Source organism: Dipteris shenzhenensis, chromosome 1 (genome assembly GCF_047967505.1).
Source record: "Dipteris shenzhenensis isolate YYH24624 ecotype China chromosome 1, Dip_SZ_1.0, whole genome shotgun sequence".
Taxonomy (NCBI): domain Eukaryota; kingdom Viridiplantae; phylum Streptophyta; class Polypodiopsida; order Gleicheniales; family Dipteridaceae; genus Dipteris; species Dipteris shenzhenensis.
In genome coordinates this window covers 74500337-74519506 of record NC_141596.1, presented here as the reverse complement: position 1 = coordinate 74519506, position 19170 = coordinate 74500337, and the positions used below count along the sequence as shown (strand labels likewise).

Sequence of the window (19170 nt, the reverse complement as noted above, 5' to 3'; positions counted from 1 at the left end):
GTAAGTGACATCGAGCCCTGCTCGCAGCGATGACCTAGCCTTCCACCCACCGTCCATTGTTCCGCGACAATCTCGTTACATCGAGAAAGACTTGGAGAGCGATCAGGTGATCACCTCTCCCTGCTTTTCGATTTCAGTCTTTCAAGTTTTTTTTCCCTCTTTCTTCCCCCTTCCCCCTCCATCTCCACCTCCCCCTCCCCCCTCCCCCTTCATCTCCACCACCACCTCCCCCCTCCACCTCCCCCTCCCCCCTCCCCCTCCATCTCCACCCCTTCCACCACCACCTCCCCCCTCCCCCTCCATCTCCATCTCCCCCTCCACCTCCCCCCTCCACCTCCCCCTCCCCCCTCCCCCTCCATCTCCACCACCATCTCCCCCCTCCCCCTTCATCTCCACCACCACCTCCCCCCTCCACCTCCCCCTCCCCCCTCCCCCTCCATCTCCACCTTCCCCCCCCCTTCCACCACCACCTCCCCCCTCCCCCTCCATCTCCATCTCCCCCTCTCCCTCCACCTCCACCTCCCCCTTCCCCCTCCCCCTTCACCACCACCTCCCCCCTCCCCCTCCATCTCCATCTCCATCTCCCCCTCTCCCTCCACCTCCACCTCCTCCTTCCCCCTCCCCCTTCACCACCACCTCCCCCCTCCCCCTTCATCTCCCCCTCCCCCTCCCCCCTCCCCCCTCCATCTCCCCCTCCCTCTCCATCTCCCCCTCCCCCCTCCCCCTCCCCCTCCATCTCCACCTCCCCCTCTCCCCCTCCCCCTCCACCACCTCCACCTCCCCCACCACCCCCACCACCACCTCCCCCTCCCTCTCCCCCCTCCCCCTCTCTCTCCACCATCATCTCCCCCTCCCCCTCCCCCATCCCCCTCTCTCACTTCTCTCTCCTCTCTCCCCCTTCCCCCCTCTCTCTCTCTCTTCTCTCTCTCCTCTTTTTTTCCCCCCCTCTCTCTCTCCTCTCTCCCCCTTTTCCCCCCTCCCCCTCTCTCTCTTTTCTCTCTCCTCTCTCCCCCTCCCCCCCCCTCGTTCTCTCTCCCACCCCCTCTCTCTCTCACTCTCTCCTCTCTCCCCCTCATTCCCTCCCCCACCCCTTCTCTCTCTCTCCCCCTTACCCCCCTCGCCCCCCCATCCCCCTCTCTCCCCCTCCCCCTTACCCCCCTCGCCCCCCATCCCCCTCTCTCCCCCTTACCCCCCTCGCCCCCCCATCCCCCTCTCCCCCCCTCCCCCTTAACCCTGTTAACCCAACCCCCCCACCCCCGCCGGCCGCCCCGCGGCGGCTCTGCGACCCGCCCCTACGCGCCCCGCCCACCACTCGCGCCCCGCCCCGCCCCACGGCGCGGCGCCGCCCCTGCGCGCCCCGCCTCGCCCCGCCCACCACCCCGCTCACCGCCCTACCCCCCGCTACCCTAGCCCCCCGCTACCCCGCGCCCCGCCCCGCCACACTAACCCTACCCCCCCGCAACACCGCGCCCCGCCCCGCCACCCAAGCCCCCCGCTACCCCGCTCCCCGCCCCGCTCACCGCCCCCCGCTACCCTACCCCGCCCGCTCCCTGCCCCGCCCCGCGGCGCGGCGCCGCCCCCGCGCCACTCACAACCCCCCTCGCCACCCCCGCCCTCCACCGCCCTCCCCCCGCTCACAACCCCCGCGCCACCCCCGCTCTCCCCCGCGCGCCACCCTCGCTCTCCCCTGCCACCCCCCTCGCCCTCCCCCGCCGCCCCCCCGCCCCCTCGCCACCTCCCCCGCCGCCCCCCCGTGCACCCCCGTCCCGCCCCCGCGCCACCTCGGGCAGCCCCCCAGGGCGCCGCCGTCGGGCAGCCCCCCTCAGAAGCGCCGCCGTCGGGCAGCCCCCTCAGAACCACCAAAAAAAAAAAAACCCTAACCTAAATCTAACACAGGTTAGTTACTAACTACGGTTAGGTTAGTTGGTTAACCTAGGTTAGGTTAGGCTATTCGGCTAACCCTAGGCTAGTTAGTCTAACTTACTTAGGTTAGAATACCTAGGTTAGGTTAGTATTAACCTACAATTACTAACTAACTACAGTTAGTTAAACCTCCCAGTTATAGTAACTGGGAGGATCTAGGTTAGTTAGTCTAACTAGAGTCACTTGGTTTCAACCCCTCGGTTGGACTTAAAGTCCATTCACACCACCATTAGGACCCCCCAAAACGCCAAATTTACCCCTCCTTTAACCCCTCAAAACTCATCCGTTTGGGACCCAAATTGAACCCCGTTTGAACCCAGATTTCACACACGGAAACACCACATTACGGGTATTTTTCCAGCCCATTGCACACCATTTCGGCATTCCTGGCACACGTTCATTCGTGCCCCCGTGTGGGCCTCATTTTGTATTAATTCACTCGTATTTTCACGCCGTGACCTCCGATTAACGATCCGTCTGCACCGGAACCTTTCCCTACACACGTAGGACAATCCTAGGCACATTATTAACACGACGGTCCCTACACAAACTAACACCACTCTAACTCTCCTAACAGTCCCACCTCCACACCCACACTTGGGGTAGCGATACCCTTGGCAAATCACGCACCATCTGCATGCAGTTACGTTCCGGCCAACGCCTTCGACTCCAACGCTCGCCCAATCCGCAACTAACTCCACTGCAATAACCGCCCCCGCCAATCCTCTACCCCGACTCCCCCCCTGAGATTCAACAACTCCCTTTAACTCCTCCACGTCCCAACATGGCTGGCCGTCATCATGAGCATGATGGGGATATCGAGCTCGATGCTGAGGCTGACAACTTCTTCAATCGACGAAATCACAACAATCACGGCTGACGCCCCTTGGGAAAACTGGAACTTCCCAAATATAATGGTCGGGGAGACCCCGCTCGCTTCCTCCAGCATTTTGATGCCGCATGTCGAGCAGGTGGTGATCAATCCCATGAAACCAAGGTGGCTTGGTTTCCAATGGCCTTAACTGATGAGGCGTCAGAATGGTACCTCGACCTTCTCGTGGAAGAACGTGCCACATGGGACCTACTTCAAACCGAATTCAAACGTCGCTTTCAAACGGAGAGGCTACAAGATGATCCCGCTCTCCAACTCAGCAAGATCGAACAAGGCCGGAGGGAAGATGTACGCACATACCTGGGAAAGATGAAGAGATTGATCGCCAAATGTGACCCATGCCCAGATGCAAAGTACCTCACGGCATGGTTCATAGCAGGTCTACGAAAGAAAATCCGCAAGGATATGAAAAAGATAAGTAGCTATGAAACATTCAGTGCTGCTCATGCGGCAGCCATTGACATCGAAGATGGCATGACAGATTCAGACACTAGCAGTGATGATGCCAGATCAAATACACGTGATAAGCGCTCGAAAAAAGGTAAATCAAAGGACACTGCCGAAACATCCAATGAAGATCGCCTCGAGGCCATGACCTTGAAACTGAAAGAAGATATGATGCAAGCCATGGATCAAAAACTCCACTTGTCTCAGCCACCAACTCAAACATATCCACGGCGAGAAAATGTCTGGTGCCCACACTGCTTGGCAAATCATACAGCAAATGAATGCCCAGTCCTAAGAGCAAGGATCACTACACAAGCAAATCCACCGCCACGGTTGTGGTGCCATATCTGTGTCGTCGGCGGCCATGATGAGACCAGTTGCATCTTCAACATGCGCAACAATCCACCTCGACCACCACAATACCAAGCGGCACCCATGCCAGTATACAGGCAACCGGCACTTGCACAAGCGCCCCCAGCTCCGAGACTAAATCCTGTTCCCGTTCGGACACAAGTCCCACAACTACTCAGGAATCCGAATCCACGACCGTATCCAAGAGCACCAAATCCAACTCCTCAGGCAGTTCCCATACATCAATTACAAGCCGAAGAAGTAGACTCACTATGTATGAAGCAGAGTACCCAGTGTACTATGTAGAAGGTGCAGAGGGTCTAATACTAGTCTATGCAAATCAAGTGCGACCCAACACATTTCGCGCACCAATCAAGTGTTACGGTTGTGGAGAAAATCATAGAATCGCAGAGTGCCCTCATCACGGTAGCCCAGCCACTTTCCAACCACTCTGCAGAGATTGTGGCATAGGACATGCCTGTATGGATTGTCCCATGAAAAATAAGGTCCCAGAACAAACAGAGGTTAAGCCTGACGTCCCCATCGGCATCATTGGGGTGGACCATCAAAGTCTGGGTCCGGCAAGTCTAAGGTCACAACCTATCAATGTAATTACACGCCAACAGAAAGCGGCCACGAAGGACCCTATCATTCCAATCCAACCGAAGCGACTTCTGAGAAAGAAAGCACAAGTGCCTCCACCTCCGCCAAGCAATGAGCAGCCGAGTTCATCCACATCAACTCCTGAGCCTCGAATAAAAGAAGCTCCATTCCCGAATGCAGAGGTGGAGAAGGCTCATTTTCAGGCACTTTAGCAATGGGTCCAAAATGAACAAGCTCAATTTGAGACTCAGAAACAAGCTCAAGACCCACTCCTTGACTTGGCCCCACAAAGTATTGATACTGTACTCGAGCCTTTGTTCCAACAACAGACTCCACAACAGAATATACCGCCACGTCAACTTGAAGGAGCTGCACTCTCTAGCATCCTGAGTTGCCCTGTGTCCATTCCCATCGGAATCCTCTTACGAAATTGTCCCAATCTCTGGGAGAGTTTCAAAGGATGGATTGAACTCGCAACTCCCCCTCCACCTATGAACGACATTGATGATATCCTTGTGCGGATGGGTGAGAAAGATGACATACGCAACATCACTGTGCCTTTGATCTCCACAAGGCATATAATGAAATCCAAGCCATAGTGGATGGTGGAGCAGGTGTCAATGTCCTATCAAAGGAGCTTTACGAAGAATGGGGTCTCCCACCAATGCAAAAGGCTAATTTCAACATACGCCTTGCCGATGATTCACGGGCTAAACCCTTGGGAATAGTGAATGGCGTGTCCACAAAGATCGCAAGAGTCTGCTTTTCCCTTCAATTCACAATCTTGGATCTCCCCAAAAAATCCTATCAAATCTTACTGGGACGTCCTTGGTTACGGGAAGCATCAGTCCTCCATGACTGGGGAACGGATAGATTGACAATCCAGAATCGAGACACTGCAGTCAAGGTGAATGTGGGGACAGGAGTTATTAAACCCATTGTTCCTAGAGCATTGGATGACACATCTTCCACGACAATCTCGAGCAAATCAGATCCCTTGCAACAGCATGCCATAGCAGGTGACTCACAAAGCAATGTCAATAACTGGATACAAACATTGGCAACCATCGACAACTGCCATTCATTAGACCCCATCTTCTCACAGATAGATGTTAACGCACTCCAGGTCGATCCTCCACCGACACATGAAGAACCAATCGATCTAGAGATGCCATTCTTTATGGCTGACCTCGAATGGGATAATGAACCTGAAGAAGGTACCCATACCAATGATGACTCAGATTTTTCTTGGGACCTTGAAACAGAGGCTGCGAATGCTGCAATTGAAGATCAAATCTTTGATAATGACCTAGCCATTCTGCATGCCCTAATGGCAGTTGAGCTCCCAAAAGTTGAACCTCCACAGTTGAATAATAGCAGAAGATCCCGCAAGAAAGCTGCAGGAGGGAATCGCAGAAGAGCCAAGGCCGAGCACTTCAATGAATTCGAACGAGTCCAAACACGGATTGTGGAATTGTATCTTGCAAAGGCAGTCCCCTCAAAATCAAAACCACCACCTCTTGAATGGTCCCCTGAGGGAATGGAAGGAGTATGTGCAGCACATGAACCCTTACTTGGAAACACCTTGCCAGTGGAAAAGTTACCCCACAGTTCCCAACGTAAGAAGTTTTGGAAATATAAGCCACATGTGCGGATGAAGCTCGATCAAGAGACTTCAGACAAAGAAAGAAAAGAAGAGCCTAACAAATTGCTAAATGCAACTATGCCACCCAGTACATATGCCGGAATACTTTAAGAATTATACAAGTGGCAGTGCACCAATAGCAATGCCAAGACCAATCAGAGAATCTGAAGTTGAAGAAATTGATAGCCTTGGAGAAACTCCAATCTATGAGGGACCGGCAAAAACACACACAATAAACCTCGCCCTTGAAGGGGAGGAAGAAAAGTTGGTTTTCATTGGGAAACAGCTCCGTCAAGAAGATGAAAGCAAACTCAAAGACCTCCTAATGGAATACCGTGACTGCCTAGCATGGTCATACAAAGAGATGAAAGGAATTTCACCAGAAGTGGCAGTTCACACGATCCCTATAAGGGAAGGTGCTCGCCCTAAGGTATGTGGACCTTATCGCACAAATCCTAAATATGGCACCATGGTTTATGACGAGCTGGAAAAACTCCTAGATGCCGGATTCATCTACGAGATAGAGCACACTGATTGGGTTTCACCCATTGTCATTAAACGCAACAAGAAGCTCAGAATATGCGTAAACTTGAAAAATGTGAATGCCGCCACAATTAGGGATCACTACCCCCTACCCTTAACAGAAACAGTGTTGGAAAAGGTGGCAGGATCCGAAATATATAGCTTCTTGGATGGCTTCAGTGGCTATAACCAAGTACAAATTGCTCCTCAAGACCAATCAAAAACAGCATTTGCTACAGAATGGGGTATTTTTGCATATAGAGTCATGCCATTCGGCCTTTGTAATGCCCCAGCCACATTCCAGCGAGTCATGTTCACAGCTTTCAAGTCATTTTTGAATAAGTTTTTACAGGTCTTCTTGGATGATTTGTGCATCCATTCAACCAAACAGGACCACTTCAAATGTCTGGAAGAAGTACTAATCAAATGCAGGGAGTATGGCATCTCCCTAAATCCAACAAAATGCCAGTTCATGGTCACCCACGGAGTTGTTTTGGGACACATCGTCTCTCAACATGGGATTGCAACTGACATGGACAAAATCAAAATCATCATGGAATTGCCTCCTCCTACAAATTCCAAAGGTGTACAGGTCTTTATGGGACATGCCGGCTATTATAGAAGATTTATATTGCGGTATGCCATGATAGCTAGACCACTTTACAAATTATTAGTGGAGTTCTTATGGACCGAAGAGTGCGACCAAGCCTTTGAGCTTTTAAAGTGGCGCCTAATCACAGCACCCATCCTTCTATCTCCCAATTGGGATATTGATTTTCATGTTCATACTGATGGATCCAAGTATGCAATTGGGAGTGTGCTTTGTCAACCTGGTGAACATAAGAAAGACTACCCCGTCTACTTCGCCAGTAGACAACTCAATGATGCAGAGATCAACTATACAACCATAGAAAGAGAAGCCCTAGCAATGGTGTACAGTGTAAAGAAATTTCGACACTATCTACTTGCAAATGATTTTGTCTTCTACACCGACCATCAAGCATTGCTTTATCTTGTGAACCGTCCGTGTACCACAGGAAGAATAACCAGATGGCTCCTCTTGCTGCAAGAATTCAACTTCAAAATTGTGGTCCGCAAAGGTGCCCAACACTACATTGCCGATCACATGTCTCGAGTCAAGACAGGAGAAGAAGCCACTGGAATAGAAGATGACTTACCAGATGCCACACTATTTCAAATAGATGCTGTTCCAGAATGGTGTGGAGATATCATTGGGTACTTGATGGCAGGAAGACCACCCCCTGACATGAAAGCAGTAGATGCCAGAAAATTGATTCTAAAGGCTGCACCATATCAACTCATTGCAGGACAACTATACAAGATGGGCAAGGACCAGATATTAAGAAGATGTGTAATGCCTCATGAGATCCTGCCAATCCTGAGTGAAGTCCATGAAGGCATTGCAGGAGGACACTTCCAAGGGGAAGCCACAGCAAGAAAAGTTCTCCTCGCCGGCTACTGGTGGCCAACACTGTGGGCAGATGCCTATGAATATGTAAAAGGCTGTGATGTATGCCAATGAACTATTAAACCACAACACAAAGACTTCAATCCCCTAACAACAGTTGTTGCACAACAGCCATTTGAAAAATGGGGGATTGATTATGTAGGTCCCATACATCTAGCAACAAAAGGAACACAGGCACGCTACATCATTGTGGCCACTGATTACTTTACAAAATGGGCTGAAGCTAAAGCAGTCAGAAAGGCAGATGCCAAAAGCACAGCAAGATTCTTGTACGAACATGTGATCACCCGATTCGGATGCCCCCTTGAAATTGTGTCGGATAGAGGCACACATTTTGTCAATGAGGTAATCCAAGAACTCTTGTCTGGTTTCATGGTCATTCATAGAAAAAGCACACCCTACTACCACCAAGGGAATGGACTAGCAGAATCCACAAACAAAATCATATGCAATATCCTCACCAAGGTAGTAGAACCACAGCGTTCTGATTGGGCAGAGAAACTAAATGCAGCCTTATGGGCATACAGAACCACATTCAAGGTCAGTACAGGGAACACACCTTTTCAATTGGTGTACGGCCTTGAAGCCGTGGTCCCACTCGAATTTGTAATACCAAGTCTACGCATCGCAATACAGGAACACATGGGTGATCATGAGTCCTTGAAAGAAAGGCTCTGTCAGTTGGAAAAGCATACAGAGACAAGACTAGTCGCTTATCATGCCATGACAACAGAAAAACGTCGAAGAAAGGCATGGTTTGACAGGAATCTGAATGCTAAAGACATCAAGGAAGGCGACTTAGTCCTGTTATACAATGCCAAAGTACACAAGGGAAAACTGAAGTATCTAGGTCAAGGACCCTACCGAGTACGAAAGATGAATCCCATTGGAGCTGTGCTACTTGAAACACTAGATGGAGTCCAATTCAACACAACAATAAACGAGAGCCGACTGAAGCGCTACTACGTCAACACGCGAGCCATCCCCGACAAAAACGAAGATTTGGGAAACCAAGTCTTCCTTAGTTAGGATTAGATTGTATCACAAGCACTCACTCGCATATGCACGTTTTTGTACATATAGTTTGCACTAGATTGTTACACGCACTCACTGCATACGCACGTTTTTTGCACATTAGGGATGTTTGAGTCTTAGTTTCCCTATCAAATCCCACAAATAAGCATATAGTTAGACACATCACCTGCACTCACATGATTTTGCATAGGCACATAATAGATTGCATAAAAAATAGTATCACACACTTTCATTCCATACTCTCAAAGCATGCAATGAATTCACACGCAGTACACGAAGCTATGCCAAAACTCAAGATGAATTGGCAACAGAGTCTACAGCCCCCGCAACGAGACCCCCGCCAAACATCACAGCCGTCTCCTATATGCAAAAATATCAAACTTGCATACTAATTATCTACAAGCTCAATGCTACGGGTGCAATCGCATCCAACATGTATGCAAGATAGCAAGCAATGACAGCCTCAACAACGAGACCCCCGCCAAACCTCTTCCCAAGAAGATTCGATGGCAGCGTCCGCAACCTCAGCAACGAGATCCCCTCTGACATTCATAGTCATCTACCCCTCCTTAAGTGGAGATAAGCTTCTTGACCAACATCCTTTTATACCAATCCTCCACAACGAGACCCCCGCTAAACCTCTTCCCAAGAAGATTCGATGGCAGCGTCCGCAACCTCAGCAACGAGATCCCCTCTGACATTCATAGTCATCTACCCCTCCTTAAGAGGAGATAAGTTTCTTGACTATTGACTACACATTGTGTGGTGCAAAAGAATTACAGCAGGAACGACTCGCATACCACAAGCTAAATAGCCACTGGATTACGCACATGGCATCCCAACTCTGAAATCAAAATAAGCCATAACCCGAGGATGGGTAATAAAATGGATCCGGGAGTATGTTGACTCTGTGCCAACATGAACTTATGAAGAAAGAGAAGGTGACACAACTTTGTGATACAACTTTGTGTTACAACTTTGTGTTACAACTTCTAGACACAACTTTATGTTACGACTTTGTGTAACAACTTTGTGTTACAAGTTTGTGTTACAACTTCTACATGAAGAGAGAGAATGTGTTACGACTTTGTGACACAACTTTGTGTTACAACTTTGTGTAACAACTTTGTGACACAACTTTGTGTTACAACTTTGTGTAACAACTTTGTGTTACAACTTCTACATGTAGAGAGATAAGGTGTTACAACTTTGTGTTACAACTTTGTGATACAACTTTGTGTTACAACTTTGTGATACGACTTTGTGTTACATGCAGAGAGAGAAGCTCTCCAACTTGTATAAATACCCCATAATGGAATGAAGCCCAGACTCTTGGGGCATTGTGTTGAGTCTACATTGGTATTCCAAGCATTTGTCTCAAGTGTCCATGCTTCCTTGCACTGCACGTCCAAAAGCATGTCCTAACCTTGCAACCCTTCTCCCCTCTCCTCCAACCCTGCAACCCACCCTCTCCTTCTCCTCCTCCTCCCTCCTCCTCCTCCTCCTCCTCCTCCCTCCTTCTCCTCCTCCTCCTCCTCCCTCCTCCTCCTCCTCCTCTCTCCTCCCTCTCCCTCCTCCTCTTCCCTCCTCCTCCTTCCTCCTCTCTCTCTTCCTTCACCCATGCTCTTACACCTTCTTCCTCTCCCACTCCTATGCTTTCCTAAACCCTTAAACTCCATGATCTACGAGGGAGACGAGTTCTCCACCATGTACTCTACTCTGAACCTTGGATCCTCCTTCTAAACCTGGACTCCTTCTAAACCTTGGAACCTCCTTCTAAACCCTGGAACTCTTTCTAACCCTGAACTCTTTCTAAACCCTGGATCCTCCTTCTGAACCCTTGAACTTTTCTAAACCCTGGAACCTCCTTCTGAACCCTTAAACTCCTCCTAAACCCTACAACCCCCAATGAAGGCGAAAGCCTTCATTACCCCAACAACGATGGTTTACGTGCCTTTTACACCTGCTTGCACTTTGTTTGCTTACCACACTTAAGCCTACGTCTCTCACCGGAACACGACTCGAGGTCCTAAGCTACACATATACTACAATGACAATCCCAATATATCTGTAGGTGACAAAAAGCCTCGGAACCCTGCAACATAGAATACCCAGCTCTTCCTACGAAAGCAGTAGGAAAGAGCCAACACCACATGTGTCTTACTTGGTTTATGTAAGTTGAACTCCTGCAATAGTAGCATCCAACGAACAAGCCATCCTTGAATGAAACTTTTGTTGACGAGATAAAGTAGGGATTGATGATCCACATAGAACACAAAAAGATTCCCGAGTAAATAATGCAATGAAAACCATTCCTAGAGCTTCTTGCTAGAAAATAATGCGTTGAAAACCATTCCTAGAGCTTCTTTCTCGGTGGTGCTATAGTTTGACTCTATAGGTGTAAGTAGCCTACTAGCATAATATATTGGATAGTCCAACCGACCATCTAGCTGCATTAAAATAATACCCAATGCATAATCAGAAGCATCCACATGCACATGGAAAATGAAATTCCATCTTGCTCGGTTTTTTAGATCATTGAAAACTATGGTCAACTCAGCATTCCACTCAAACTTACTATCCTTTTTTGTCAATTCACTGCAAGGGCACACGATAATCTTAGCAAAGTCGATAAACCTATGATAGAAACTAATAAACCCCAAAAAATAATGTAATTGAATTAAATTTTGAGATTCAAAACTTTGCTAGATGGCTTTGATTTTACCTGGCTCAGTTCTGATTCCATCCCTAGAAATAACATGACCAAGTAGAATACCAACTCAGATACAGAACATAGTCTTACCAGGGTTCAAAAAGATATGCACTTTCCTGCATCTCCAAAAAACCTTCTCAAGATATCTGGGGTGATCAATATCCGAGGAATACATATAGAAATCATCTAAGTAAATTGCAATGAATTCAATGAGGTAATCTCTGGAGGTTTCCCCCATAAACTTCTGAAAAGTGGATGGGGCTTTCCTTAATCCAAACGGCATCACTTTGGTAGCATAAGCACCCCACTCTATAATAAAAGCAGTATTTGATTGATCTTCAGGATCCACAATAATCTTATTATACCCGCTATAGCCATCCACCAATGAGTACATCTCATGCCCTGTAACCTGATCTAGAATTCCATCAATAAAAGGTATGGAAAATGGATCTGGGATTTTCTAATCATTTAATTTTAAATAATCGACACAAACTCGGAGTTTGCCCATTTTCTTAGGCATAACTACAATAGGAAAAGGCCAATCACTTTGGTCTATGGCATATATAAATCCAGCTTGTAAAAGTTGATCCAACTCAGCCTTGACTTGCTTGGCATAATTGGAGTTCATCCTATACCATTTCTTCCGGATAAGATTAGCATTTGGGACTAAAGGGATCTTGTGCTGATAGAGTTCAAGAGGAACTTTTCTCAAATCTCCGTAACTCCATGTAAACACATCCTTATACCTGACAAATAGGTCCCTTGTTAGTCCTAGTTGCGGTTGGCACTTACCACTTCCATGGTTGGGTGCTCTTGTGTTCTCGGATTCAACTCTTGTGTGGGTTTTGGAACCAACTATTGACTTCCCAGATGCATGATTGTTACTGGTACTTCAACGATATCTCTCTATCTCTCAATGTCTCTATAAAATTGCTTGAAAAAAGATCCTTTTGTTTAGCAATCTGTTCATCGCACAATTTTTGCTTGATGTCAGCAGCTACTAGGAAAATGTATATCTCACCCATAGAAAAAATATGGAACTCCATGAACTGAGATTCAACATCTTGTAGAAATAGATCTTTAACTTGTAGATTCTTGGGATGACCAACTCAAAACCTTCTGAGGATTGGTTGGTATACACATCTTGACCTTCTGTCTTAATCGTCATCTCCTCTGTACTCCAATCATGGAGTACTTTTGCACTTTTCAGCCAAGTCTCCCCAATAAAATTGGATAGGCATGCTGCTCCATAGCGATCACAATAAAACTAACTGTATAATAAATGCTGCCTATTGAGATGACCACATCTTGTAGCATACCCTTAGGATCAACTGGTCGATGATCTGCCATATGCTCGCCATATGCACTTGGAATGGTGATGGTTTATATGACCTGAACTTCAGTCTTTGGGCAATTTCTTCAAAAATGATGTTCACTCCCAATCCTCCATCCACTATTACACCTAGTATATTCTGCTTCTTAATCTAGATAGTGATGTCTGGGACATCTTCGTCCACAACTAGTGTATCAATCACATGCATGGTGGCTAAGGTTTGCACTTCCTTGGGTTTCTTGATGGATTCTTGGATTTGTTGAGCAAAGAAGTCATGATAGTATGGAGCTATTTGCATCAACTTGGCAAAAGCTAGACGGACTTGCATATTATTGAATGCTTCCCATGCTTGGGCTAGCTCTGTGCTATTTTCCTATGGCATGATAAAATTTTCTTCTTTAGAGCTAGATTTTGAAGATTCTCCTTGTTTGGCAACAGAGTGTTGGAATTGCTCGTGCATTTCAACTGCTAGCGCTTTTCCTTTCAACTCCCTTGCAATCTTTGCTGTCAACTCAATTTGTGCCTTCCGATTAATATCCTTACCCAAAATGTCAGTGTCTTCAATTGTTGTCACCCTTTGATGAGCAATTACTTGAGCATCAACTATTTTTAGCAATTTAGTTGTTGCAACTACTCGGCATTATGCATCTACCTCTTTCCTTTCCATATTAGTCTTTAAGAATTTTAAGTGTTCCATCCAAATTGGACAATCACAATGCAAATGATTTTCTCCACAATAGAAACACTTAATTTTAGACGAATCACTCTTCTCTTTGCCATTCTTACCTTTGTCATTTTGCTCAGGACACGGAGGTTTGATGCTCGGTGTTTGGTTATCAGCTATGACCCGGTTTATTGACACTTGTCTATTTTTGCCATTAAACCATTAATCTAAGTGTGATCATGGCCAAACTTGGTATAGGTATTGCAATACTTAGTCTTGCAATTCAAGCAGGTCCTCATAGGTTCTGGCCAGAGATTGACTATCTCTGGCTTAAGCAAAATAACCTAGCTACGACCTGTGATCAACCAAGCTTGCATAGACTTGTCATCTGGAACTGTACTCAAGTGATTAATAAGATCTCTCATCCTAAGCACAAAGTCTTGGATGGACTTGCCTTTATTCTTCTTTAGTTCACCCAACTTTATTCTCATGTCTTCTTCATTAATAATTTATTGTCTGAACCTACGCAAGAAGGCTTCTAACATGGCATACCAATTAGGGACATACCCAATTCGAAATTGATTGAACAACCTTGGAGATTTCTTGATTAAGGTACATGGAAAATAATCCATATACTCTTCATTTGTGGTTGCGCCAGTGACATGATAGATAGGCAGGAAACTTTGCAAGTGACTCTAAGGATTTTCATTATTAAAATTTTGACATTTTACCTTGATATTGGAGATGGACTTAAACTTCTCTGCACAAAACCCGAGTATCTAGGTCTACTGCTCAGAAGAACGGACTCGCTTGCTCCCCACCTATCACCCTCCTAATTATGAGGTCACTGTAAACCCCTAGCTTGGTTGGTATTGTTCTCAGGCCTCAAGGGTACAACCGGACATATACATATTAGCCGAGTAGGTTCTCTGTATGTTGTGAAAGGAACTCAAGCAAACTGCCTTAATTGCTCGTCATTGACCTCTCAAATATGTGGTAGAGTCTCTCTCCATCAGAAGCATGCCTGTCTTCATGATGAAGGATTCTTTGTCCACTTGCTGTAGCTGGTCTTTTGGCTTCACACGTTTTTGGACATACTCTTTCAAGTACACTAGTCAAGTAACGTTGAAGATGTTTTCATTGCTCTTTGAGTTGGTCTTTGCATTCCTTTTGTTGTTCGATTGAGGAGATGGCCATCCGTTTAAAATCCAAACTCTCCATAGATGAGTGCTTGGATTCCATTTGCTACCACAATGAGCCTTCACCCTTAAATCTTCTGGGACGCCTTGGCCCAACACCATTGTTCTAACATTCTAGCTTTGCATATAATAGTCAACTTCCACCCCTGGGGTATCTTATCCGAGTCTTTGTTCTCATGCTTGTCGCTTCTGCTACACAATTAATTGCCCTTGCCAGCCTCCTTCGGGCATTCTAAGACTGTAAATAGTGCCAATAGGAAAAAATCTACTATTGACTGAAAACACGGTGTAAGGCCAAGTTCAAACAAAGAGATGGACATCCTTTGTAATTGCTTGCCATCCTAATTGGACCAATCAGAGAGAACATGAGCATGTCCATTAGTCTTTTGAATATTCTTGAAACTACACCAATGCTTTTTGGTAAGTCATATTCTTGATCAAGCGGCCATCGAGTTGTGTGAGCATAGCACAAGCGGCGGTAATCTTTCCTATTACGAGTGCCATCTGGACTATCTCAACTCAACCTAAGGGCCAGGCTCAGACAGGGAAGTGGCCAGCAGCAAGTATAACTGACGCACAACACCGAGTTGTTAATCCTGGAATATAAATGCTCTCGGTCATTACCAGAGTCGTTTTGCCACTCAATTTTAGCGACTCATTTAAAGACTCAACTAGTGACTCAACTAGAGACTCTAGGAACGACTAAAACATAAAAATTGAGTCGTTAAACGACTCGTGTATTTTTTTTGGATATGTGAGTCTCCAAACGACTCAGACACACGTTTTTTTCCCTCCCTGTCGTTAGCAAGCATCGCTTTGAATGCAATTTGTAGTTGTGAAAAGACATTTTCTTAATATGTTCATTTAGATTGTTTGAATATCAGCCATCCTTTTTTGTTATCTATCTTCTACCCATCTTATTTCTTGTAAATAAAGTTAATTTCTAAGTCATCCATACTATTTTGAGCACAATAGGATAACAAATTGCAATGGACATCTGCAATATAAGGCTTGGCTTAGTAAATATCTTCTCTTGAAGACATGTCTGCCTTCAATTGGTTCTGTCAAAGGAAAACAATTGTCAAGATGAATGAATGATTAATTTGCAACACCTGTGATGGAAGCCCGTGTATAGGAAAGTTCGAATGATTTGCAAACTCCATGAGAGAGAGAGAGAGAGAGAGAGAGAGAGAGAGATTGAGTGAGGCCGGGTTCACATGGACCCGCCCGGTCGTGGAGAATGAATATAAAGGGGGGATGGCCAGGCGGGTGTAGTGGTTCACACCAGGTGAACACAAGTCTTATTAAAAGGGTTGCCATAAATGTTCCTCAAGTATTGATTGGCTTAGTGGAAGAATAGATAGGTCTGGTCCAGGTTGTGTGGGTTCAATCACCAGTAAGCATGTCTTGCGCCTTTTTTTTTCAGCCCCCCACATAGTTGGGCGGCCTTAGCATGCCGGACGCCTTTTTTTGGGTGAACGTCCGGGCCCAGCAACCACATTGGGCCAAGTCGAATAACGCTCCTCCTCTTTGGTTTTTGAGCATGTCCAAGCGGGTGGTGTGAACCCGTGCTAAGTGTGTGAAGGAGAAAGAACCAAAATAGTAGGGGACCACGTTGATTGAAAAAGAGTTGAAAGCTTTCATTTGGAAGAGAACCAAATGGAAATGGCTCTCTTGGTCTATCCTCTGTGCCCCTAAAAAGCAAGGTGGATTCGGAATTCCAGATCTAAGTAGGTGCTCCACAGCGTTTCTGATGAAGTTGTGGGTTCAGTTTCTTGACTCTAAGGAACCATGGGTAGGATTCCTCGAGGATGCAATTCGGAGATCGCCAGTCAGTCATTTCTCGGGTATGGACATGTGGACCAAAGTCTTCTCAATAGCCCCACTCAGGCTGAAATCCAGCTTCTTTAGCAGACTGGTGACAGTGTGGAAGGAAGGTATCACCTTGCTATGGTGGAAGGGCCTTCCCGCAGGTATTGCTGATTATTCTCTCAAACTCTCGATGTGGTGGCAAACGGCTTGGCCAGGAGGCGGCTGCTTTGCAGTGGGAAATGAGGGGTTAGCAGGTTCTCTTCACTCAAAGGGTTTGCACAGCTAAGAGGATCTGTGGGACCCTCAAACAAAAAACTGGCAATACTTGGCAAAGCTCGAAGAGGACTTTCGCGTAGAATCCCGGCAGACTGGCCGACCAATGTAAACCCCTCCTAGGCATCAGTTCCAGAAGAATGGGAATGGGGGCTAGGATTACCCATTAACAACATCCCTGCTAAGCAGATGGACAAGCTGATTGCTTACAAGGAGGATTGGCATCAGAGATATAATGAAAGATGGCTGAGGGAGGACGCGGAGCTTAACTGGAAAGGCAGATTCAAGCAGGTATGGAAAGCCTCACCCTATAGCAGAGTCAACTTCTTCCTCTGGAGGATAGTAGGGGGCCATTTCCTGGTGGGAAGCCATGTTCCATGGCTGAATGTGGATGACAGGTGCAAATTCTACATGTCCGCTACTGAAACTCTCACTCACTTGTTCTGGGGGTGCCCGTGGGTTCGAAATCTGTGGGGTCTAGTCCGTTGGTGTGCCAAGACTCTGGGGTTTGAGTTTATCTCCAAGGGAGCTGCCATTTTTTGGGCTGACCTTGGTCTAGACAAGTCCATACTATGGGATGTCATTAGGTACACAACGCTCCATAGGATTTGGCCAGCCCGCTACGAGGCCTTGATCAATAGCACTATGGTGTTCTTGTTAAGAAGGCAGTTTTGGACATTGCCTCCCAGACTAGATGGTTGATTGTCAGCTGGCCAAATGAGACTCTTAAAGCTTGACTTGAGAGCATTTTGTATGAGATGTCATTTGCTGACTTCTGAGTAATTAAAAAAAAAAAAAAGTAGACCTCTTTCAATAAAAAAATAGCGGAAGGCAGTGCGAATAAAGCGTGAGAGCTGCCCTCTGATGGAATCTGTGATGAACATTTAAAGAAGTAGCTCTTGTCGTGCAGCAGTACCGGAACTATTTAAAGACGAGAGCTTCTCGTGTTGGTTGGTCATTTAGGTTTAGTTTAAAGACGAGTTTTTTTCGCGCAAATTGGCCATAAATTTTGTGGTTGCCCTGTTGCTTATATATAGCTGGACAAGCTGCAAGTAATTCAGCGCCTCCGTCTCTCCACCCTCTCACTATGCCGACTGCTCAGTCCGCCCGACGCTTCGCCAGTGCCCAGCTCGGCTTCACGCTCTGGCTGGTGCTGCTGCTGGCAACTTCGTGTGTGGTACTCGCACAACGATCGCTTGTTCTAGACTACTACATGCACCACGACGTTGGTGTGAACCTCGTCACGATACTGCCGCCCATTGATCCCAGCTTCACCACCGGCTTTGGCCTCGTGACGGCCATGGACTTGCCCCTCACCGCCACCCCTGACCGCAACTCCACGCGCCTGGGTGCTGAGAGATGCATCTCCATCAACCTCTCCCAGTACCCCGACCCCAAATACGAGAGCGATATGCACTTGTGCACCGTCACCTACGACGACGGCGTCCACCGTGGCGTCTTCAGCACCCATGGTGAATTCAACCTGGTCCGACGATCTGGAATGGAGTATGGAATCACGGGTGGTACCATCGACTTCCGGGGAGCCCAAGGTTACGTCGTCGGTGTTCTGCACAGCAATGTCTCCATTTACATCGTCTACCATTTCACTGCTCACATCAGGATTCCAGATCCTCCCATAGAGCTGCAGTTAAATTAGACTTACTAAATTACACATCTTTAGCCGCTCACCATACTAATGCAGCCAGCCAGCTTAGTTTCTAGACTTTGACCTCGCTCCGCTGTGTCATTTGTTTTTCTTTCCTTTGGTCCGTGCACCAGTGGGAAACGGGTCCGTGGGTAGATGCAAAACTTAACTTGTGTCCAATTGCCTTCATCATCTTTAATATTACAAGAACGCACGAGTCTAAAAAGTTACGCGGCCTCATCTGCAAGGACTACAAAATGAAATTTGAAGAACATATTCGTATGAAGCTAGGAGCTCAACACTATGGATAGTGAGAAACTACGTTCTTACAAGAGTGAGCCTACTTCCCTAAAGCAAATAACAGAGTTGTTTCTAACGCTCTAAATGTACTTTTAAGGCAAGATGATCCTATAACTCAAAAAATGAAAGCGTGTTAGAAGACTAACCTCAAAAACAAAACTGTCGTGACTCTTATGAAATAAAAGAAATCATCGTTTTTGTAGATGAAACATATTTTAGACATTGAAAGCTGCGGTTCGCACGTTTAACTGGGACTGCAATACAATTTTCCTAAGATATAAAGTCATCCCAAAATGTTTGAATGCCCGCCAATTTATATGGAAC

General features: G+C 46.9%; 1 protein-coding gene across 1 annotated transcript; it reads left to right on the top strand.

Annotated features, from left to right (window-relative positions):
- The first annotated feature begins 17970 nt into the window (after positions 1-17970).
- On the top strand, positions 17971-18654 carry LOC147906369 (uncharacterized). Its single transcript, XM_087392380.1, has one exon. The coding sequence runs from the start codon at positions 17989-17991 to the stop codon at positions 18556-18558; it is 570 nt and encodes a 189-aa protein (XP_087248506.1). The 5' UTR covers positions 17971-17988; the 3' UTR covers positions 18559-18654.
- The last annotated feature ends 516 nt before the right edge of the window (positions 18655-19170 follow it).

Excerpts from the sequence above, each read along its gene's own strand:
- LOC147906369 (XM_087392380.1), top strand. The coding sequence starts at position 17,989 with ATGCCGACTGCTCAGTCCGCCCGACGCTTCGCCAGTGCCCAGCTCGGC.